Source organism: Plasmodium relictum (genome assembly GCF_900005765.1).
Source record: "Plasmodium relictum strain SGS1 genome assembly, chromosome: 7".
NCBI classification, from domain to species: Eukaryota; Apicomplexa; class Aconoidasida; order Haemosporida; family Plasmodiidae; genus Plasmodium; species Plasmodium relictum.
This window is the reverse complement of record NC_041685.1, coordinates 43,073-69,278: the sequence shown is the minus strand read 5'-3', so window position 1 is coordinate 69,278 and position 26,206 is coordinate 43,073. Positions and strand designations below refer to the sequence as shown.

Here is a 26,206-nt window from a genome sequence, read left to right as displayed (position 1 = left end):
GTAAAAGAAAAAATATAAAGTTCATAAAATAATTCATTTTATTATTCTTATTTATGTATTATTACTTCGCTTCATAGTACTTTTTATATAAATATATTTTTTTATTTGTATAAAACTTCTAGGATGTTTTTTAATAATTGCATAATATTTTCTTTAAATGTAAAAAAATTACAAAGAAATTTTTAAATGAAAAATAAAAATTATAAGTACTTAAAGAAACAAAGAAGGAAACTTTTTTAAGTGTTAAAAAAATTAAAAAAACTTTTTTTTATGAAATATATTAAAGAAAATATGATACTTTCAAAAAAAAAAAAAAAATTCACATTAATGTAAAGTATATAAAAAGGAAAAAAACATGTATAATATTCATTTTTATTATATCAAGAATAGAGCTATTCTAATGTTTTATATAATATAGGCATTTTTCCATAACATGAAGAAAATTTACAATATAATGTTGTTTTAAGAAAAAAAAAAAAAAAAAAAAAGATCTGTATCATATAAGATATTTGTTTTAATAATAGAGTTAAATTTTCCTTTTTTATTCTTCTTATTTCGTAATTTTAAAAATAATGAAAAAGAAAAAAAACAATGAAACAAGTTACATTAAAAATAGTTTATTTTTTCTCAGCTTCTTGGTATGTTTGGGTTCTGTATTAAAAAGAAAAAAAAAATGAAGTGAAAATTTATTTTTATAATATTTTTATTTTTATAGCATTTTATTAAAAACCAAAAAAATAAAATAAACCTTAATTTTATTCCAGTAATTTCATTTCTTAAGCAAAGATTATAAGTTTGCAATTGTTTATATTTTAGACCTAAACTGTGAATAATTCCACTTAATAATTTTTGTTCGTCTTTTGTAATGTCTATTTGTGTTTTTCTAAAAAAAAAAAAAAATGAAAAGGTAATTTTTTGAACAAAATATGTACATAAATTTTATTTATTTAATAGTTACAGTGCATTCTTATAATATTCCGTTTCCTTCTCTCTAATTTGTAGTTGCTCTTTTAAAATTTGTAATACCTAAATAAAAAAAAATTAAATAAAAAAATTATAATAATAATAATAAAAATTATATAATGTAGTATGCAATAATTTAATTTAAATTTTCTGTAAACATTTTCCTATGAAGCAACATAGTTCTTTTTATTTTTTTATTTTTTTCCCTACAGCATTAAATTCTTTGCTTAATTTATTTTTTGTTGTTTCTTCAGTTTCTTTACAATTTTTCTTTTCCATTAGTATCTCAGCTTCTAATTTAATTATTTTTTCCTATATTAAAATTTCCACATAATAATTAGTTTTATAAATAATGTGATAAATAATAAAAAAAAAAAAATACTTTTAAAGTAGAATCTGAACTTCCTTGTATATTAGCCATCTGCATCATTATCTTTTGGTTAGCCTTAAAATAAAAAAAAAAATTCCATAAAATATAAATTAAATAATAGAAAAAACATATATATATATACCTCAGTCAGCTCTTTAATTTCTTTTTGCTTATCTTCTATTTCTTCTAGGGATTTCTAGAAAATTAAAAATATAATAAAATAGGATGATCTTTAAAAAGGAAATTATATTTAAATTTAGTACCTCATATTTTTCTTGTAAAGATGGATCATTATTTATACTTTCGTTATCTATATTTTCTGATATTTTAAGTTCTAATTTTTTATTTATTCTTTTTAAGTCATCAATTTCATTTTCAAGCTGAACCCCAACAAATAAAAAAAAAAAAAATTAAATTAGTATATCGTGTCTATATAAAAAATAAAAAATATTTAAATTTTACTTTGCTTAATTTATTTAGTTCCTTATTTGCATCTAATCCTAATTGCTTTTTTAAATTTTCATTTTCTTTTTTGATTCTTATTAATTCTTCAGCTTGATCTACATTACATAGCCCTCTAAAATGGAACATAAAAATAAAATAATAATAAAAAATTATTTAAATATATAAATTAGTACAAATGAACATGATTCAGTGTAATCTATATAAATAAGTATATTTAACATATTAAAGTTATCAAAATTTTTTTCTTTCTTCAACATATCATATGACTGTGTTTTTGCATCTCTAATAAGAAAAAAAAATAATAAAATAATGAGTAATTGCTATTGATTTTACAACTTATTAATTTTTCTATCTTTTCTTCTTTTTTAATTACAAGTCTCTTTTTAATTTTTCTAAGGTTTTATTTTTTTCTGATATGTCTTGTTTCAATTTTTCATTTTCTTTCCTTAAATTTATTAAATTTGCATCCAAATCTATAAATAAGTATATATATACATATATTGTAGATATATTTATATTAAAACAAAAAAAAGTAATTTAAAAATAAACGTACCAGCACATTTATCTTTATATATTTTTATATTATTTGACTCTAGTTTTAATTTTTCCATTTCATTTTCCATATCAACCATTTTTTGTGTATTGTTCTAAAAATAATAAAAAAAAGTAAAAATATTTATTAATATCTTAGAAAGAAAAAAGACATTACTATATATATGAATATCTATATATTTTTTTTAAACATTAAAAATATTACTTTAAGTCTATCTTCTAATTCTTTATTTATATTTTGAACAGTCATCAAATTTTCTAATTTTTCTTTATATTTATTTATTTTATTTTGTAAGTTATCAATATTCGAATTTTCTTGTTTTAGTATATTTTGTTCATCCTCTAATTCTTTTATTCTATTATTTAAATCATTCTCTAAGTGTAATTTTTCCTTAATTTCTTTTTCTAAATTACTTTGTAGTTCGTTAATTTTTTTTTCTTGTTCCTCTATTTGTGTAATATACTGCATTTTGGATTTTTCATTAGCCGCATTAATTTGCTTTTGTAAATTATTCATTTTCTCTTTGTTATCTTTAATTGTGTTATCTTTTTCTATTAAAGAATGGTTTATATTTTCATTTTCCATTTCAAGAAATTTTACTTTTTCTTTTAGTTGTTTTATTTCATTTTTCATATTTTCATGCTCTTCCTGTAAGTAATAAAACAATAATTTTTATCGTTTTCCCATATATTTTAAAAAAAAGTATAAAATTTTAATGATCATCTTACTTTGTTATCTACGGGATCATAATAAATAACAGTTAGATATTTCAACAAATGAATTTTTTAAAAAAGAAAAAAAAAAGATTAATTTTATAAGTTTCATTATGTATTATTATTATTTCTATTATAAATTATAGATTAAGCAACAATAATATTGTTATAGATTTTTTCTTGACATTATAATTATTTATTATTCTTGTTTTATTATCTTTTCAAAAATTAAAATATTATCATGTTTTTTTTCCTTTATTTACCTTTAGAATTATATGGGCTAGATAAATTTTCCTCGTTTAAATTTTCCTAAAATAAACATAAAGTGGAGATATATTTATGTGTATATGTTCTTTTTACAAAAAAAAAAAAAAAAAAAAAAAAAAGTATAAATTACTTCTTTATCTAAAAGTTCCACAATATGATGTATATATTTTTGTGTTTCATGGCTAACAGATAAAATGTTATTTATATGTTTTTGTTTGTCATCTGAAACAAGAGCGGCTAGTATGACTAAGCTGTATATATCTATAAACTATTAAGTTTAAATATATATATTTTTTAAATTATTTATATAAAATCAGTATATTTATGAGAATATAAATGTAAATATAAGTGTTTCTTTTCATTTAACGTTTGTATTTATTTATACTTCATGAGTTGTCAAGTTTGATAAATTGCCCATTATTTTTTTTATTATCTTTTCATATTTGTTTTCGTGATATTCATTTATGTATTTCAGCAAACACTCATAAGAATCCTTTATTAAAAAAAAAAAAAAGATATAGTAAAATAATAAAGAAAGAAATGAAATTAAAAAAATGTGTAATAATTGTACATTGAATATAATTTCAGAATCATTAAAACATATATCTCTTTCAATGAAAAAAATTTTAATGTTCTTTTAGAGTTTCTGTTGTTATTATCATTATTATTATTTTTATTATTAACATTAAATTTTATCATAATATAGAATTATTTTTTATTTATTTTAAAAAAAATAAAAATTTACTAATTCAGTATCAAATTGTGCAGGGTGAATGGATATATCAAACCACGACGGATATATTTCATTCATACATAACCATATAGAATAAGATGAATATAAATTAATTATATTTAAGTTATTTTCCTTATATTTTTTATTAGTTTCTTTTAAATTTGATTGATCAATGGTTATTTCCACATTTTTTGCAAAACAGAATGTTTGGATAAATTCTTTTATACAATCTATGCTTTTCTCAACAGTTTCTTTCATTTTAATAAGTGTTGAAATATGCTTAAAATTTGTTAAAATAAATTATTGATTAAAAAAGTTAAATAATATTATAATAATTAGTTATATCTCAAATAATGTTTTGATAATTATTTTCATTATTTTAAAAGGTGAATACTATTATAAATCATTAACTAAAAATTATAAACATCAAAAAAATATAAAAGAATTTTAAAAAGGAAAAATGTCTAGTGTTAGATTAAACAATAGAAAGAATGAGAAAGAAACAAAATGTGCAATATTCCAAAAAATTTTTTTTTGATTTTTTAAAGAAAGAAATTATTAGTAAATATTAGAAAAAATTAACATCACTTAGTTTCTAATGCATATTGTTACTTTTTAATTATTTTAATTTTCTGTTTTTCTTAACATTTTAGTTACACATGCACACACACACGCTCCACAAAAAAAAAAAAAAAAAAAAAAAATTGAAAAAAAATGATTTCTCTAATTTTATTTATTATTTTATTCTTTTATTTTATTTTAAATCTTTTAATGATCAATTTTACGTTGAAATATGTTCAATACAATTCATATGTTATATACTTTTTTTCTCCGATTTTTTATTTTTGCAAATCTAACCCATTTATTCAAACACAATTATGTAAGAATAAATTAAAGAATAATTCTTCTTTTGAAGTTTTTCTTTAGTTGAAAAAATAATAACATATATACATGTGATAATTAAAATTTTGTATATATAAGTTCTAATATATTTAAATTCTTTGAATGTATACAAAAAAATACAAAAGATAACTTTATTTTTTATTTTTTTCTTAAATAGAAATAAAAATAATTCAAGAAAGCAAAAATAACAGTATTATAGATTAGCACATTCTTTTTATCTATTTCAACAATATTATAATATTTTCTGGCATTATGCTTATTTTTTTATCATTTGATTTGTAAGGAATATATATATATATATATCTGATTTTTTTCATTTATGCTTATTTGATTGTATTGACTTTGATATTTTTTTAAAATTCACTAATGATAAAAAACAAGAGAGTTTTTATATATGCTCAATTATATATAAAACAAAAAAAAAGAGTGAAAAAAAAAAAAAAAATGTAGTCATCCTTTATGCTAATATAACTACATATATAATGAAAAAAAAGATATATTTAAAAAAATAAAAATTAATGTATCCATTGTTATTATGGAATTAAAAAGTAGACATATATATATATGCATGGATATTTAAAAAATAAAAAGTATAAAATATTTAGATGTAAATAAATTTCAAAATCTAAATCTTTTTTTTTTTTTTTTTTTCACTATTTTATACTTTTCAATTCATTAGACACATGATTTAATTGTTTTTCAATTTTTTCACAATTTAATTCATTCAAAAAACTTTTAGCAACAAATTCATTTAAAATATCATCTTTTTCAGTGTTTTGTAGGGAATCAATTATTTCCTCTAAATTATCCATTTTTTCTGCTAACTTTTCAAAATGATCAATATCTAAATGTAAATTTTTATTATTTATAATATCATCTTTATTAATATTTTTTCCATTAAAAACTTTTAAAAAACTTAATGATGTTTCATTATCCATTTCGTTTAACAAAGATAATATATCACTTTGTTCGCTTTGTATAATTCTCAATCTTTTTTCTAGTAATTCTTGTTTTTTCTCTATTTTTACTTGATCATCTGATATTAATGAATACATTTTTTCATAATGAGCTACTTTGTTATATATATCTAATATTTCATTAGAACAATAATTCATGAAATTAATTTTATTTTTTACAAAAGAAGATAAATTATCAATAACATCAAGAATCATTTCTTGGTCGAGGTTTTTTTTAAAAAAAGTTTCATTTTCTTTTATATTGTCTTCTACAATTTTCCTATCCTTTTCTAATTGTTTTTGGTCATTTTCCTTTTTTACACTTTTCTCGGAAAGATATTGAAAATCCTTAAAATTCATGTCCTTTGTATTATCATTGTTTCTGAGAGTTCCTTTGGTTTCTTTTAGTTGAATATTAAATAAAAGTGGATGATCTAAATTTTCATCCTTATTTAAGTTTGCATCTGATAAAAAATCATCTTTTGCTTTATTTTTTTCATCATATTCTTGTTTATTATTTATATATACATTTTTTTTCCTATTTTCTAATGAGACAAAATTTAACATGTTGCTTACATTGTTTACTTCATCTTGATCTTCAGTTTTTTGTATTTCATTTTTGTTATTGAAGGTATTATTATAAAAAGTTATGTTATTATTAGGTGATAAAAATAAGTTATTTTTTTCTTCTTTTTTTGAAATTAAATTATTTTTATTAAAATCTGTTTGAAAAGTTTTATTAATTATAAAATTATCAGAAACGTTTACATTTTTTACTTTTGTATCTTTATTTGTTTCTTCAGCTTCATGATCTTTTTTAATAAATTCATTATCATGTTCATTTTCTTTTTTTGCGTTGCTATTAAAAAAATTATCTTTATATAAATTTAAATCATTTGATAACATATTACATTGATTATCATTTTTTTTTATTAAACTTTCATTTTTTCCTTTGGAATCTATTTTATTTGTGAATGGCAAACTCCACATATTATTTCCATCACCTATTTTTAGTGCATTTTTATCATAAGTTTCTAAATTTTTAGATCTATTTTCTTTTATATCCTCATTTCCAGACTTCTTTGGTTCGTCTTTTTCTTTTGCTATGTTTAATCTTTGTTCATTATTTAAAAAATTAGAAGTATCAAAACTAAATAATGAAGATTTCAATGTATTGGTTTCTTTGTTCTTATCTTCATCTGCAGATTTTTGTTCTTTCTTTTTTTCTTCATTTGCAAATATGCTTTTATTTTTATTTATACTAATATTATAATCATTATTTGTTTGAATTAATTTTTCATCATCCGAATTTTTTTTGGTATTTAGAGAAAAGATTTCTTTTGTTAATGGTGAAGTTTTATTTAAATTAGCAAAAATGTTTTCATTATCTCTATCATTTAATTTTTCATTTTTATCTATTTTAATTTGTTCAACTTTAAAAAAAAAACTAGAAGTTGGATTTTTATTATCCTCATTGTTATTTGAATTATTATGTGTAAAATTTTCTTTAATATCATTACTTGATGTATTGTTTTTAAACAACGGTGTGCTAAAAATAGAGTTATTTACTATGTTATTGTCCTTTACCTTTTCATCTTTTTCATTTTTACTGACACCTCCACTTTCAGCAATTTTTTCTTTGGGGGAATTCTCTATTTCATTTTGAATAATATTCTTTTCAGTAATTTTGTTTTCTTTTTCTTTTTCATTTTCATTCGTTTTATTTTCTATGCTTTTATTATCTAATAAATTTATATTTTCACTATTTTCTTTTTCTTCATATTTTTCATTTTTTTCATCTTTTTCTTTTTCTTCATATTTTTTATTTTTTTCATCTTTTTCCCTTTCTTTTTCCTCTTTCCTTTCGTTTTTTTCTTTTTCTTTTTCTTTTTCATCTTCTTTTTCTTTTTCCTTTTCCTCTTCTTTTTCCTTTTTCTCTTCCTCTTTCTCTTCCTTTTCTTTTTCTTTTTCTTTTTCTTCTTCCTTCCCTTTTTCTTTTTCAGATTTTTCATTATTAAATTGTTCAATTCCTATACTTTTAGTATCTGTAATATTTTTAATTTCAATTTTTTGAATTTCTTTATTTTGTTTTTCAATAGTTTGATTTTCAATATTTTTATTCTCAATAACTTTATTTTCAATATTTCTGTTTTCAACGATTTTATTTTCAGCATTTTTACTGTCAATAACATTCTTATTTTCTGTGTTAAAAGAAAATATAGAAGAATTATTAGTGAAAGAATTATTTTTGAAACTATTAAAATTAAAAGAGTTTTCATTATTTTTCATTTGATTTGAAATTTTAAAGGAATCTGTAATAAAAGGATTTTCGTTATTAGAGGTTTTATTAAAGGGTGAAATAAATGTTGATGCATTATTAGATTTAAATAAATCACTTGTGTTAGATTTTGCAAAAGAACTAAAACTACAATTAAAATTGGAAAGTAATGATTTCGATGAATTATTAAAATTACTAGTATTATTTTTCGTTGAAAATAAATTATCATTTTGATTAAATGGCTTATTTTGATTTAAATCATTAGAATTATTTAATTTATTTGTTGAACTTAGGTTACTCATACCAAGAATACCAAAGTTATTTAATTTTCCTTCATTATTTGTAAGAAATGAATTTGAATTATTATTTTTTAAAAGAGATGATTTATCATTTTGTGCACAAGCTTGTAATGCTATACTCTGAAAAGGATTTATCTGATTCTTTGCAAAAGAATTAGAGCTTGAAGAAAATCCCTCGTTAAATGTTAATTTATTAGTGTTATTATTATTCGTTTTATTATTTAAATTTGATATGGTATTAGAATTAGATGAATTAGCAAAAATTTTTTTTGCTGCTTCCAACTGTTCTTTTGAAAATAATCCGCTTTCTGTATTTCTCTCTTCGTTTAATTGACTGCCTAAGGCTATTGAACTGCCTAAAGTACTTTTTTTAAAAATGTTTGAACTATTGTTTGTTGTATTTCCTATTATATTTCTTGTGAATCCTGGGTAAATATCTTTTTTTGATGCACTGAATAAATTATGATTAAATGTATTAGAAGAATTAACAGAATTATTACCAAATATATTATTACTTTTACTTTGGACGTTTGTACTGCTCAAACTATTAGTAAAGAAAGTGTTATTTTTATTAATATCATTTTGGTTATTCAAACTATTACTGAAGAGGTTGTTTTTATTTAAATCATTTTGACTATTCAAATTATTACTGAAGAGGCTGTTTTTATTTAAATCATTTTGGTTGCTCAAATTATTACCAAAGAAATTACTAGTTTTTATTAAATCATTTTGATTGCTTAAATTATTAGTAAAGATATTACTGCCTTTATTCATATCATTCTGATTATTCATAGTACTTCCGAAAAAATTATTATTTTTTATTACTTCATTTTGATTATTCATACTATTCATAAAAATATTATTTTTACTTGAATCATTTTGGTTATTTAAATTTTGGACAAAAAAATTTGTATTGTTTAAATTATTATTTGGAATATTCCACATATTAGGGTTATTACCATTTCCTCCATTATTCATCGTATTGTTTTTATTGAACATGTTTTTGTCTTCATTATTAAAAAACATTTTCGTGATAAATAAAAAATAAAGAAAAAAAAAAAATGAAATTTTTATGTATTTTTATTTTTTATATATTGCTTCATAACTTATTTTGTAGAATCTAGACAATTTAATTTGTTTCATAAACTATTTAAATAAAAATTCATAATTTTCACGTTTTTTTTTTTTTTTTTTTTTAATGAATGAATACAAAATTTTTTTTTTTTCTATAATAATAGCTGTTGATTATTTTTGAGAAAAAAGTTTAAAATATACATATATATATATACATTATTCTTTAAAATGCTGATTAAATATAAATTTATATTTTTAAAAAAACTGTTTATAATTCTTAATTAAAATATGAATATTGTTAATTTTTAAAAATTTTTAAATAGGAAAAATTTTTTTCACGAACATATATACAATATACATTTTTTAATAAATATATACCGTGTATATTTAAAATAAAATTTTTGGATTAATGACCTGAAATTATATTTGTGATTTTTATAAAGAAATTTAATCAATTTAAAAAAAAAAAAAAAAAAAAAGAAAAGAAAAGAAAAAAACTTTTTAAATGCTTTATATTTGTTTCAATTAACTAAAATTATTTTTTATGTGAAATAATAATAAAAAAAGAAGATATATTATAGTGCATGTTAAGATTAATAATATTTATTTTTTAAAATATATATTTTCAATAGTGTATTGGAGAAAGAAGAAAAAATAGAATTATGTTTTCAATGTGCCCGTATGTTAATAATTTTTTAAAATTATTTGATAACTTTTTATAATTACGATTTTTTTTAAATCAGAATTTTTTCATCAAAAAAAAATTAAAAAATTAAGATCTTAATGTTTTACAAAGTTTATTTCATAAATTTATAAATAATTTCTTTTTAAATTTATAAAATTGAAAGCGTATTCATATATTTTAATAAATTTAGGGGTTCCAACTTTAAAAATAAATATTCTCAAAATAGCATTTTTTATGTTAAATAGTTAAAGATCAACAAAAAAAAAAAAAGAAAAAATAAAATAAAAATGAAATGAGGATATTAATTACTATTATTCATAAAAATATATATATATTTTATATATAAATGTGTTCATTTGGCGCATTCCATTTATTACAAATTCTTTTATTTTACCCTTCAGGGTTAATAAATCCTTTTTTTTTAATTTTTTACAAGTAAAGCATTTAATGTTTCAACCATCGTTATAATTATTGCTATTTTATATAATATATCACTAAAGCTCATTAGGCAATTTTCAGACACTTCTTATTTAATAATATTATTATGGATAAAAAGAGAAATAAGATATAGGGAAAATATTTATTCTAAAATTTAAAAAAACTTCATATATTAAGAGATTGGATATTCTAAAAAAAATATTTTGCTATCAATATATGTAGAAAGATTTTATGAGTAATTTTACTTTCTTACACAGTTATGTACTTTCTTTACTAACTTTTTTTTTTTAATTTTAATTATCCTCTAAAATTCATATACCTTCACAATTCAGTATAAAATAGGAATTTTTTTCGAAATTTTTTTTTCATTTTGGTCATAGATTATTATGTTTAAAAAAAAATAAAAACCAGTCTACTTTAAAGGAGGAAGAGAAAATTATAAAAAGATGTTTTATATTCTTTTTTTTTCATCATATTGTATTTTTATTATTAGTTTTCATTTCATTTTTCTTATTTATGATTATCATTATTGTTTCATGTAACCTAAATTTTATCATCTATGATTATTTTAATTTATATATTTTTTTTTTAGTTTTATAAATAGATATATTTTTAAAAAAGAAATAAATCTATGAAATATTTATAATATAGGGGGGAAAAATATATAGAATGACTACATTAATATAAAAAAAAAAAAAAAGATAATTTTATATATAATGCTTATATGTATACATTTATGTATACCTGTATGTTTTAGTTTTAGATACACTTTTTTTCTTATAATAATAAATGTGTTTATTCTTTTTTTTATTAATTAAAAAAAATATTCATAAGAAAGAAAAATAAAATATATATAGTTTGATATTATAATTTATATTCTTGTAAATTAAAGCTAGACTCTTTAAAATTTTTTTCTAAAAATTTATATTTTAGGTTAATAAAAATTATGAATTAAAAAAAAGTAATAAATTTTGATCTTTAAGTAACTTTGTAAAGATGTCATTTTCTTTTCAATTAATAAAAAATTAGTTTAAATGAAAAATAATTAAATGTATACAACTTTATTTTTTTTATTAGTTTATGAATATGTTAAATACAGAAATAAATGCTTTTAATTAATAAAAAAATTTTAACTTTTTGTTATATATAAGGTTAACTTACTGGTTAGGAAAATAGAAGTTATTCACTGACGCTAGTTATATAAAAAAAAAAAAATAAAATATACATTTTTTTTTTGGGAACTGTGGACGTTTTGAATTGAAGAGAGAATTTTTATTTTTATAAAAATTAATGTATGAAAGTATGAATTTTGTGTTGCATTCAATTTTTATATTTAGAAATAATATTGAATAACTTAGATTTTAACTTTTGTTATTTGTTAGAACTTAAGTTTGTGTGTATATTTAATTAAAAGAATATACTTATTCTTTGAAAATAAGAATACATTTGTAAAAAGTTAATATTATATACCTGTTAAGCAATACATAATTGCTTAATTCAAATTAAAGACTATATATATATATTAAATATTACTATATATAATCAAAAATAAGTATATATAAACTAAAAATCAGTATATTTAGTTATACATGCTCTTTATTAATTTGTATTTTTAATACCTTAGAAAAATCATTAAGCAGGCAGTTAATTAGTATTTAAAAATAGCATAGATAATGAAATGGAAAAAAAAAAATATAGGGTACTTATATAAATTTTTTAAACAATTTATTTATTATTTTTTTTTATTTTATACAATAGATTTTATGTATTTTTCATTTCTCTAATATTCTGTATAAAATTCACATTTTTTAAAAAACAAATTTCCGGTATTATAAAATTAATTTTACATTATTTAAAAAATGCATGTTGCATATATATATATATATATACAAAAAAAAAAAAAAAAAAACGTTCTTTTTAAAAATTTAAAAATATTTTTTTATAAATACGTTACTGATAAATATTTTTCAATTAAAAGAAAAAAACAAATTAAATTAATATATTATTTTAAAGGAGTGAACTATATTTCATAGTATGCAAAAACATAAAAAAAAAAAACAAAAAAAAAAAGAGTAAAGGAAAAGAAAAAAATTAAAAAAAAACGATATTTAAAGAAATTGAATAAACCTAAAGGATAAACAATAAGTAAATATAGGAAAAATAAAAGAATTATAATTTAAATATATAAAAAAACAAGATGTTATGTTAATATAAACTATTATATAAAAAAAAAATTAGAAAAAAAGAAAAACTAATTTCAAACGAAAATTAATTTTTTAATAAGTTTATTATATATATATAGTTACAATTTTTTTTGAACAATTTAATCACATACTTTATTTTATTAATGTATATTAAGTAGATATTATAAAATACATTTTCTTATTTCTTATATTATTAGTCAATTTTATTAGTAATATTATTAAAATCATTATTTTTGTTTTATATATTACTAAAAAAAAAAAATAAAAATCTCTATATATCTATTTATACATATATAAACAATTTATAATGAATTTAGTAAATGATGATTATAAACATAAAGGACTAAAAGATATGAAAGATTTAAAAATTTCAGAAGATGAAAACACAAGAAGATACTCATCCAAAAATTGTGATGGAAATGATTTAAATGAATTTGAAACAATATTAAATAACAAAGATTTAAATGTAGAAAGCAAAATTGAATTATTTTATTCTAAATTAAATAGCAGTATATTTGACATATTTAGGATTGTAGCTGATTATAACAGTTTATATGTTATAAATGGGGAAGGGATAATAGTATATGTTTGCATGTTACTATCAAAGTTTTTTTTATTTAAAAATGAAGATGATCAAAATATACTTTCTTTTAATAATTCTTTAAATATTAGTAGTGTAATTTATTATATAGAGAAAGTGTTACATGATTTCTCAATATGTAATTCAAGTTTTCATATAATATTTTTTAATATATTTAACATATTTTTTAAAAGGGAAACAAAGCTATTTGAAAATTATAATTTAATAAGAAATACTTTTATTCTTCATTGTAAAAAAAATTTAATTCCATATTTCATATTTGACAATTGGTATAATGACAATAATTATAATTTTTATTTAAACAAATATAAACCCTTATTTATGTTTGTTGAAGATAGTTCTTCTTTTTTATACTCTTTTAATAAATTTTATGTAAGTGATATTAGTAGCGATGATTTTTTATATAGAATTAAAACAATTAAGGATGAAGAGAAAAAGATACAAAAAGAAAAAAATTATGAGGAATATTTAAAAAAGAAAAATATATATGATAAATATAATGAAGAAATTAGAGAAATATCCATGTGCTTTTATTTTCTTTTAATCAATAATATTTTAAGAGATATGAAATGTGTGTTCTTTTTTAATTTAGAATCTGAAAAAAACACTATAAATGCCTTTTCAATAAATTATACAGGCATTAATTTTAAAATAGTTGAAAGAATGAATGAGGAATCTTCGGAATTTTTTAATTTAAAATATTATAATAAACCTGAAATAAAGGAAAAAAAAGAAATGATGAATGAAATGAATAATAATAAAGAGAACATTATGTATTTTAGTTCACAAGATATAAAAGATTATGATTTACTATATAAAGATGAAGAAAATTTCAGTGAAAAAGAAATAGACATAGCGAATTCATTTGAAAAACTAATAAATATTAACAGTATTAATTTAAAAGATATAGTACTAAAAATTTTTTATGATAAAAATAAAGAATTTATAGAATCTGACAATAAAAGGAAAGAATATTTTTTTTTAATTTTAAAGCTTCTTTTTATGCATAATTATTTAATTGAAAAGTTAAATATGAAAAATCTGTGTACATATGATTCACAAAATCCATGTGCATCAGAAATTATAAAATCAGCTGTAGACTCATATGTAAGTATGTACTTAAGTATTTATAATTTTATTTTGAGAATTCTACAGAATGATACTTACTGCAACGTTTTAAAGAATGTAAAAAATTCTGATATACTAAATTTTTTTAATGCTTCAATTTTTCATAATTTAATAAGTTTCATTTATTTTAAATTAAATCAAAATACATTTGTAATTGATTATGAAGATTTTAATTTTGAGAGTAGAGATTTTTTTGAAAAACATTTTCAGAATATATCTGATGGCAGTATATCTTTTTTTCCGGTTGATTTTTCTTTTTTAAAAGATGATATAAAATTTTCGCAAAAACACAAATTATGTGATTTTACGAATGGTTTGAATAAAATGAATGACAATACTAATGAAGTTGAAGAATTAAATGAGAAAAAATCAGCTGATATAAGTAATGGGAAAAATGAATTTAGAAAAAAAGAAAATTCCAAATATCGTGACGTTGTTTCTATTAATTTAAATAAAGTTAAAAATGAATTTATAGAAACTTTTTTTTCTTTGAAGGATTTAGTAAATGATCATGAATTAGAAGATGATAAGAAAATATACCTTAAAATTAATTTTTTAAATAAATGCTTAGGACATGATAATGAATTTTTTGAATCTTCTGGAATGCTACATATTTCAGAAAGACAGAGCATAATGGATATTTTTAGGAGTTACATGAAATTATCATCTAGCAACATAAATAAATTAAAAGATAATAAAAAGGATGAAAAATATATCTTAAGGTATCAACAGAAAGAAGAAAGAAGAAAAGCAATAATTGCAAAATACTTTTATATTAATTCATTGCACCATCCTATAGTTATATCCGAAAATCATCCATGGTTAAAATATTACTTCCATCATATAGAAAAGTACTATTGCAATTTAAAAGATGAAGAAAAAAAAAAATTTATATTATCTAAAATGAAAAGGTTATTTTATATCTCAATTGAAGAAGATAGTGAAGAAGATGATAAAAAGAAAGAAGATAAAATTTTTGAAATTGAGGATAATATAGATGAAGAGAGTGAAATAGAAACTGAATCAAATATAGATGTAGATAATAAGGATTCTAGTAAAAAATTACATAAAGAAAAAATAAAAAAAAATACAAAAACAAATATGAACTCCTTAAGAAAAAAAGATGAAATATTAAAAAAAAAGGAATTAACAAATGAAAAAAAAACGTATGAAGTAGATTTAGAACGATATAATGTATTGGAGTCAAAAGTTAATAAGTTAAGTAGTGACAATAATTATGAAGAAATGAATACATGGTCTCTTGATATAATATCAGGATTTAACAGATTAGTAGATGTTTACAATTTTAATAACATTACGAATTTAATTAAAAATGTTGATCTTCAAATAAAAATTAGTATGAAAGTTTTAAATAGTATGTTTGGAATAATAATGTATACGAAATTAAAAAATTTGAAGAGTAATAAACAAAAATCAGATGCAATTAAAAGCGTTATATTAATTTATAAGTTAACTAATGAAATTTTTAACAAATACAAGGCAAATTTAAAAGAAAAAGATATTTTACAACTACAAACAGTCTTGTTATCCCTAGGTTTTAAAAATAGTAGTTATAACTTATTTGAAGAATATGTAAAAATAAAAAAGCAAGCTATTGATGAATCAAAAGATGACGAAGTAGAAGAAAAGAATAGTACTAATAAAAAAAATAAAATAAAAGGAAAGGAAAAAATTAAGCTAAAAGATCAAAATAAAATAAAAAAAGGAAATAAGAATAAAGTATGTGACGATGATGATAATTCTTCAACTACATCATGTAAGTCTCCTGAGTTAAAAAAAATCAAAAGAAAAGAATTAGATGAAATATATAAATACAAAATAAAAGAAGTAAAAAATTTTAGTGAATTAAAAATCGATGAGAAAAAGGAGCATGAATTTCAATTATATTATATGTATTATTTATTAGATAGAACAACGGGTAATATAATAGATAAACGTGTATTATTTACTTTAGATACATGGCAATATAATATTTTAAATTTAGTGGATAGAAGAAAGAGTATTTTAGTTTCTTGTCCCACAAGTAGTGGTAAAACTTTCATTTGCTATTATGTAATGGATAAAGTGCTAAGATTAAATAATGACAGTGTAGTTGTATATGTAGCACCTAATGATACTTTGGCTTTACAAATATATCATGAAGTAAATGGAAGATTTAGCACAAAAGGTTATTCAAAATATAGTGGAAATAAATTATGTTCATATATGACTGATAAATATGCTGAAGAAAAGGCATTAGATGCTCAAATAATTATTATTTTACCAAGTGTCTTAGAGAACATTTTATTATCTTATTATTCTTTTAATGATTCATATGAAAGCTTAAATGTTTCAAAATTTATCAGTAAAATAGAATATATAATTTTTGATGAAATTCATTGTATAGGAGATAAAGAATTCTACGGTACACAAATTGAAAATATTATTCATTTAAGTAACTGCCCCTTTTTAGCATTATCAGCTACAATTGGTAATATAAAGTATTTTTACTCATGGTTAAAAAATGTTTTAGTTAAAAAAGGAAAAAGCTCGAAAGATCTCCATTTAATAAAATTTTATGAAAGATATTCTGATTTAATTTTATATGTATACACAAACAAAAATTTACATCATTTAAATCCATTGGCTTGTTTAAATTTTAGGGATATATTATATAAAGGTATTAGTAAAGATTTTTATTGTAATCCTCGAGAAATATATGAAATTGTAAAAATATTATTTGAATTAGCAAAAAAAAAAAATTTTTATAATCTTGTAGAATTTTTGGAGCCATCTTTTTATTTTCAGTATACTAGATGTATAAATAAAAAACAGTTTATATATTATATGCATAGTGTAAAAGAAACAATAGTTTATTTAATACAAAATAACTATATTAATAATTCAGATTATGATATGCTTATACATTTACTGTTGTCTAATTATATGAAAAATACTGAATGCATAAAAAAAGAAAAGTCAGAGGATAATGCAAAAGAAGACGATGAAAAAAATAAAAGGGAGTTATTAAATGATAATAATACTACCAAACATTTATATAAAAGTACAAAAAATGAAAATGTTCCTAAGCAGCAACTTTTTCAAGAATTATATAAAAATGCTATATTAGACGAAAATTTTTTCCTAAATAAATCCAATGATTTAGTGAAATATACGGAAACTGTAAATATTGAACAAGAATATTTGAATAGTGATAAATTAATTGAGCTTTTGAAGAAATTAGAGGATATTAATTTTTTGCCATGTATTGTATTTAATTTTGAAAGAAAAGAATTAGAAGATATGACTATAAATTTAATTAATGAATTAATGAAAAGACAACATGATAAATATTATGGAGATGACGAAAAAACTTTTAACACAAAAATGGAAAATAAATTAAGACAAGAAAAATATGAAAATTTATTAAAGCAAAGAGAAATGCTATTAAAAATTAAAACTGTATCTAGAAATCAAAGAATAGAACAGGATATAGATAAGAAATATTTAGATATGTTAAATGAAGATGAAATTCCTGAACCTCCCCTTGATATTTCGGAAGAATATGATGGAGACTTCTATTTTTGTAATAGAAAAGTTTATTATAATTACGTATCTGAAATTGAAGATTTAATTAAAGATGCAGAAAAGGCAATTGAAGGAAGAAAATACAAATCTATATTAATTGAAGGTTTAAAAAGGGGAATAGGATTGCATTATGAAGTATTGCCATATAAATTTACTATTATAGTTGAATCATTGTTTAGGTTAGGATATATTAAAATTATTTTTAGTAATAAAAATTTATCACTAGGTATTAATATACCATGTAAATCTATTATTTTTGCTGGACATACATTAGAATTAAACTCTCTTATGTTTAAACAAACATCTGGTAGAGCAGGAAGGCGTGGTTTTGATTTGTATGGTAATATTATCATATGGAACATTAACTTTAAAAATTTAAGAAGATTAATTATATCTCCTTTGCAAACATTATCAGGATCGTATTCTGTAAATTTCACATCTATTTGCAGAAGTATGCTATTATATAATTGTTTGAAAAAAAAAAGAGAAATAGAAGATAGTAATAGAAATAAATCAATTGCTAATAAACCTAATAAAAAAAAAAAAAAGGACATTACATTAACAGTTGCTGAAAAAGAAGAGATTTTTGAAAAAAATAGAAGTATTAATGTAAATTATTTTAGTAGAATCAATGGAATATTAAGTATTTTTTACAATTCATTGTATTATATAAATTCTTTTCAGGAGGAAATTTATAATAATAAATCAAAAAAAGAATTTTCTAAATGCAATAATTTAAAAAAAAGAGAGTTAAATAATATAAATAAAGAATCAATAATTCAACAAGATGGAAATATAAAAAATGTTAGCACATACACTACTACCTCTAGTTTAAATAATAATGTACATAATGAGGTAAGAATAAACTGTACTCTTAACGGGGACGTAATAAATGGAGATAATGATAATGTTAATATAGAAGAAAAGGAGTATATAAATTTCATAGAAAATGAATTTAATCAATATAAAGAAAAAAATGCATTATCAAAGTTTATTAATAGAAAATATGAATATAACGAATTATTATATGAATTTATAACAAATAAGCAAAAAAATAAAAATAATTGTGATAATGAAAAGAAATTAAAAGAATTATGCTTTATGATAAAAACTCATTTTCTTATGTTTATAAATATTCTTATTGAAATTGGAGCTCTCGATGAGGAATGTAATATAATTAATTTAACAGAACTATCTATATTTTTAAAAAGAGAGTGTGATAACAATTTAATTTTAACTTATATATTAATAAAAAAAGTTGTGCATAATGCCATAGGAGATAGCACATTTTTGTCATCTTCTACATCTGTTCCTTTAAATAAAATAATTGATTGTATAACATATGAAAAAAATTATTCTCGTAATATAATTGTAGATGATTTATCAAGAAGCCAATTTATATTATTATTTATTCTGTCTCATTTTATTAATAAAATAAAAGAAAATAAAATATCTTTAGTAAAAGTGCTAATAAATTATAACCAGAAGAATAAATTAGAATTATTTAGTTCAGTTTATTTTCCTTTATTACATGAATTACCCAAACCTATACAAAAGTATATAAAGAATTTTGAAAATATTGTATTAAAATATTTAATTAATTATTCTTTAATAATTTTAATTAAATTTAATTTGTTGAACAAAAAAAAAACATATTTATTACCATATACACAGTTGTATATTTTTGATCAGCACCCATCACTTAGTTTAAATGAAATTTTTTTTAAAAATCAATCATCTTATTTTAACTATTATCTCTCAAAGGTTAGATTAAAAATATAAAAATAAATAAGAAAAAATAAATTAAAAAATATAATAAATCAATAAATATATATATATGTGTATAAGAAATAGTTAAAAAAAAAAATCAAAAATTAATTTTTTTTTTTTCATAGGTACATAATTACAAAGTAAGATCTCCATTTTTAGCATCATTGTACAAGTATGACGATTTTGAAAATTTAGATGAATTACTTTACACATCGTTAAATGATTTAGAAATAAAAAAGAATATGATTCCGGATATAATGGAAAATTGTGTTTCATTTTATAAGTTTGATGATGGATTAATAAAAGAGGAAACAATTAATTTAAAAAATTCATATATTTTAGATTATTATTTACATGGAAAAGATGATATGATAAGAAATAAAAATAACTTAGGTCAATATACATGGTATATATTGGATAGATTTATTCATTCATTAAAGAATATAGAACATTTCTTTTACGAAATAAAAAAGGAAAGACTTATGTTATCATCAGATGTTTTTTATACATCTTTGAATACATTAAAAGGGGTTTTAGAAAAATATTTTAAATCAATTAATTCTATACATATAAAGAAAGAATAATATAAATAAAAAAAAATTGAAAAAAAAAAATTTTCCTATTATATTTCTTTTTAGTATATGACGTTCAATTTTTTTTTTTTGCCTTTTTATTTTATTCCATTCTTCTTCTGTATACTTTCCTATATATTTTTTCTTTTTTTTTTGACTTTTTATTTCTTTCTTTATCTTTATATTTTGTTATATTTATTTTTCTAATAGATTTTTTTTCTATATATTTTGTTCATATTTATTTTTTTTCTTACAAATTTTTTCTTTTTATTATAATTTATTTTATTACGTAATTTTGTTTACTAACTTTTACTTTTTAATAAGTTCTATGAGATAATTTGCCATAAATTTATTATAAAAAGAATATGATCAATATATTATTTTCGGAAATCTTGGTAATATATATTACTTAAAATTTTATACAGCTTTAGAATTTTCCTTCATTTTGCTTTTTGTAGTAATTTTTGTTTTTTATATTAAAAGTAAGTTTATATTTATTACACATTCTTCTAAACTTCAAGTTACTTTTTTCATAATGTATAATGAAATATCCGTAGTAATTTTAATAAGTAAAATACTTGAAATAGAGTAAATTTATCTTTTCTAATTTTATTATTTTAAACGTAAATTAATTTTTTAGATTTGTATTTCAAAAGATGAAAAAAAAATTACAATATTAAGTTTACATAAAAAATAAAAATATATGCATATAAAAATTATATATATGTATATATATTTAAAACAATGCCATTCATCAAGTTGAAAAAAATAATAGACTACCATATATTTAAAAAAAAAAAAAATCAAAAACATTTGATTTATTATGAGAAAAAAGACAAAAATATTTTTAAATGTATTAATTCCATGACAAAAATAATTATGCATATGTATTTAAAAATATGCAAAATATAAAAAATAATGAATGTATACTCATTTTATCTTTATAAAATAACAATTTTTTCTATGAAGAAGAATATTTTAAAATATTTTTCTAATATAAAAAAAAAAAAAAAAAGCATTATCATAAAATAACTTATATATTGTATATTTTACTTATTGCTTATATTTATAATAGAAAATAAGAAAATAAGAAAATAGGAATATATAAAAAAATGCGACATAAAAAATAGTAGAAAATGATTTAATATAAAAAATGCAAATATTATATTTAGAAATTAAATTTTAACTTATATGGGAATCTATATGCAATAAAAATTTATCAATGATATAAAAATTATACAAAATATGGTAACAAAAAAAAAAAAAAAATGATAAAAATAAAATATTTAAAAAATCTTAATCCCAATACTTAAAAAAAATGAAATAAAAATATTAATTTATTATTATAAAAAGGTAAAGAAATTTTCATTTCTTGGAGCATAAGATTTTACAATTTACTACCTTGTGTTTCTTATGATCGTTTATTTAATTATAATCAATGAAACAAATAACTAATTGTAGTTAACCTTTACTGATTTAACTAAAATTTACTGGATTAATTTTTTAAAGCTACTATTTAATTTTATAAACTTCTGCTTTGTTTTATGATCTTTACATATTAATTCTATAATTGTATTTTTTTAATCTAGTTTTTTTTCATTTAATTTTTTCTTTTTTCTTTTTTTTATTTTTATTATATTTTTATATCAGTCAGTTTAATTTTATTTTTAATTTTTTTTTATATTATTTTTTATTAGTATATGTATGAAAATGTGTTATATGTAGTCTTATGATATTCAATTAAAATACTTTTTAAGCTGTATTTTATTTATATATTCAAGAAATGAATATGCAAATATATTCATGCATATTTTCTATAATAATATATCATAATCTACAGAAAAATAATATTATGAAGTAATAGTAGAAGAGTCATTTAAATTATAATATTCTTCAAATTCTTTTTTAAAATTTTTTAAATCTGTATATAATTCTTCAAATGTGCATCTTCGAGATGGTATGAATTGTAAACATTTTTTAATTATTTTTTTAATTTTATTTTTCCATATATTATTAGAAAATATTCCTTTAGTTGGCAGTAGATCTTTGATAGTAATATTTTTTTCTCCTGAATATATGTTAGTACTGTTTTTACAATTCCACTCACACAATATATCAACTACTTTTACTTCATTTTTGTTAACAATATTTAACAAATTTTGGCCTCCAAATAATTGACATAGTACTAAACCAACACTGAAAATTGTTGTTTTTGTAGTAAACTTAATTATCCATGTATCAATATTAGGTGATTTTAAATTTTCATATTCTTTTTTTTTTTTCTTCTTTTTTTCAGAGTCAATTAATTTATTTTCTGTTTCCTTTTTTTCTAATTCTTTATTGTATAAATATTCTTTTATTTCTTCACTATCTGAGTAATGCTCTTTGGAACCATTATCAATTATATCATGTGTACACACTTTGTTTAAATAATAATCTTTTAAGACATCATTTAAATCATCATTTTTTTGTTTCTTTTTTAATCTTTCATCTTGGATTAAATTAGAATTAAAAATATTATTTGTTTCCTTCAAAAAAGATCCTTTAAATTCACAATTATCATTGAAATTATTTGTATTCTCGTTTAAAATGTTATTATAATCATCTTTATGAGAATTCATATTATTAACAGAAATTTTTTTAAAATCATTCATATGATTATAACTGTTTTTATATTTACTCATATTATCGTTATCATAGTTTTTTTTATAATTACTCAAATTATTACAATGATTTTGATAACAATCCATATTATGATAATCATCTTTATAATTATTAGTATTAGTATAAAATATATATGGACAAATACTATTTTTTTGAGAACAATTTATTTTATTATCAGTGTTTTTAGCTACATGAGTAGAAATGTTATTATCTGTACTGACGCAACTATTTTTTTGATATATTTGATTCGATGATTTTTCATGAATAAGATGTTCCTTTTTTTTGACAATTGCTTGAATAAAACAAAGTTCCAATAACTTTTTCCATCTGTACTTGATTCTCAATTGTTTGGTTTTATTGATATGATAAATATCTGAGTCACAACCATACCATGTTTTTCTAAATTGATCAGATTTGTTTAGTGATGATAATAAAAAAACCAAAAGAGCACATTCGGGAGAGCAATATCCTTTGGTACAAATTACATAATACAAAAAATTATTGAAATTTTTTTGAACGTTATTAATTTTTATTTTTTCATAATATGAAGGATTAGTAGGGAAAAAAAAACTTCTACCTGGTAATGCATCCCCTATATCTATAATAGTAACATTTTTGCAAGAAATTTTTGAATTTATCATTTCATATTCAATCATAATATTACCTGGTTTTGTATCCCAATTAATAATAGGGTTGTCAATTGATTCACATATTATCATTAAATGTTTGACTAACTTTTTACAAATATCTAATAAAAACAAACCATAATTTACATTATCTGTTCCTTTTAATTTTTGAATAATGTATGTTAAAGTGCAACCCTCAATCATTTGCATTGCTACTCCTAAAACATCTTCATTATCCTTTGTAACTCCAATAGATGACCATAAATATTTAGGAATTGAATTTGAATAATTTTTCTTTAATTCTTTTGTTATATACTCTTCACATTTCTCTTTCTCCTCTTCACAACTTTTGCATACATTGAATTTAATATTTTTCAAGTTATTTATAAAAAAATTAAAAGAATTACAAGAAATATAATTACTAATTAAATAATTACATGATCTATAATTTTCAGACATGCAGCTACATGAAATTGGATTATAAGACATTGAATTGCACGGTGATGTTTTATATGATGGAAGTTTACATGGTATGAATTTGCATGAATGAGGATTCATTGAAACATAATTAATTTGCATATTTTCTTTTTCATTCATACACTCTTTATAATTTTTTTTTATATTATTTTTTGTTATTTTTTTTTTTTTTACATTTAATCTCCTTTTTTTCTTTTTGCCAATATTTTTAATTATTAATTTCGTTTCCTTTTTATTGGAAGATTTATCGTGATCCTTATTATTCTTCATTTTTTTTTCTTGATTATTATTACATTTTTGTTTTCTTTTTATTTTTTCATTTTTTACTTTTTTTCTTATATTTATATTTTCGTTACTACTTTTTTTTTTTTTCAAATTTTCATTATTGTCCTTTTTATTTTTCTTTTTATTATTTACTTCAGGTATATTTTTATTTGCTGCCAAATTATCATCTACCTTTACATTCCATTTATTATTTGTATAATTAAAATTTTCAATATTCTTACTGTCTTTTTTTATATTATCACTGCAAATAATATTTTTGTTATTCATTTCAAAATCTTTATTAAAAATGGATATATCTAGATTTGTATTCAATTTATCTAATAAAATAATTTCTTTATCATAAAATATATTTAAGCATTGCTTACAAACAAAAGGAAATTTACTGCTATTAATTACATTAGAAAACTTTCCAGTAATATTTGAATAAACTGGTTTGTTATTATCATCACTAGGACTATCATTAATACTGTTTATATTACTATTACCGCTATTGGCATTTTTGCTATTAATATTTTTGATACCAATAATATTATTATCGCTTCTGTTGTAATTATGATTAATAACACTATCCCTGTTAATAATAATATTATTTTTACTATTATTTTGATAGTTATTTATTGGATTATCTATGTTGCAATTAGTATTCATATCTTTAGAATTATTTTTTATAACATTTTCTATTATATTTCTTTCGTTATATAATTTTTGATAGCATAATGGAAATGAATTAGTTGATAAATTAAAACTTTTATTTAACTTTAAACCATAATTATTACATTTAAAATTTTCATCAAAAATTATTTTATCACTTTTATTAGAATTTTTTAATTTTCCCTTTGATAAATTTTTTTTTCGTAAATAATTCAAAATTTCAGTATTTATACTTTTAAGCTGTTTTCCTTCTGATAGCAAGCTGTGTATTTTATACTTTAATTTAAATATATTACATGAATCAATATTTAATATTTTAATAGCGAATTTATTACTAGATATATTTCTAATAGAATTCTGATAAATAGTAAATGGATTATTTATAACATCATTTATATAATTGTATCTAATTACATGCTTTATTATATTATATAATGTGTTTGATTCAATATTATCTTTCTCTAATAAAAATTTGTTATATTTCTCTTTTAAAATATCATATAATGATTCATATCCGAAATTTTTTAAAAAATTGATTTTTTTTATTGCTTCAATTAAATTTCCAATAATAAATTGCTTATTAAATAATAAATTATCATCTGGTAAAACACTTGAATCATTTATAATATAAGAGTAGTCATGATTTATGCAGGTATTTATATTATTTATGCTATTATATACACTATTATTTATATTATTACTATTCACTTTAAAATAATTTACAGGACTATTTTCATAACAATTAATAATATCTTTTTCGTTTTTTATAATTGAACAACTTTTACAAATGTTTTTATCACTAAAAATATTAGAATTTACATTATTTTTACAATTTTTTATGTTATTATAATAAATATATGAATTATAAAAGTTATTTATATTTGTAAATTTCTCTTTGTTAATAGAATTAATATCTTCATTATTCTTATCAGCTATATTATTC

At 18.9% G+C, this 26,206-nt stretch overlaps 4 protein-coding genes across 4 annotated transcripts; 1 reads left to right on the top strand and 3 right to left on the bottom strand.

The window, feature by feature from the left end:
* Positions 1-617: 617 nt before the first annotated feature.
* On the bottom strand, positions 618-4,322 carry PRELSG_0700800 (conserved Plasmodium protein, unknown function; the record flags this gene model as incomplete). Its single annotated transcript, XM_028675686.1, has 17 exons — positions 618-651; positions 749-883; positions 959-1,026; positions 1,174-1,275; positions 1,346-1,408; positions 1,476-1,529; positions 1,597-1,713; positions 1,796-1,910; positions 2,018-2,080; positions 2,172-2,271; positions 2,352-2,445; positions 2,556-2,999; positions 3,080-3,087; positions 3,328-3,373; positions 3,462-3,599; positions 3,717-3,824; positions 4,077-4,322. The coding sequence occupies 17 exons, from the start codon at positions 4,320-4,322 to the stop codon at positions 618-620; spliced, it is 1,935 nt and encodes a 644-aa protein (XP_028532250.1).
* Positions 4,323-5,620: 1,298 nt separating this feature from the next.
* On the bottom strand, positions 5,621-9,526 carry PRELSG_0700700 (conserved Plasmodium protein, unknown function; the record flags this gene model as incomplete). The annotated part of the gene is made up of 1 exon (XM_028675685.1): positions 5,621-9,526. One exon carries the CDS (start codon positions 9,524-9,526, stop codon positions 5,621-5,623), a length of 3,906 nt encoding a protein of 1,301 aa, XP_028532249.1.
* A 3,682-nt stretch (positions 9,527-13,208) lies between these two features.
* Positions 13,209-20,572, top strand: PRELSG_0700600 (DEAD/DEAH box helicase, putative; the record flags this gene model as incomplete). The annotated part of the gene is made up of 2 exons (XM_028675684.1): positions 13,209-19,982; positions 20,114-20,572. The coding sequence occupies 2 exons, from the start codon at positions 13,209-13,211 to the stop codon at positions 20,570-20,572; spliced, it is 7,233 nt and encodes a 2,410-aa protein (XP_028532248.1).
* A 1,838-nt stretch (positions 20,573-22,410) lies between these two features.
* Positions 22,411-26,205, bottom strand: PRELSG_0700500 (conserved Plasmodium membrane protein, unknown function; the record flags this gene model as incomplete). The annotated part of the gene is made up of 1 exon (XM_028675683.1): positions 22,411-26,205. A coding segment is annotated over one exon (3,795 nt), but the record flags the coding sequence as incomplete, so codon positions are not given.
* Between the last annotated feature and the right edge of the window lies 1 nt (position 26,206).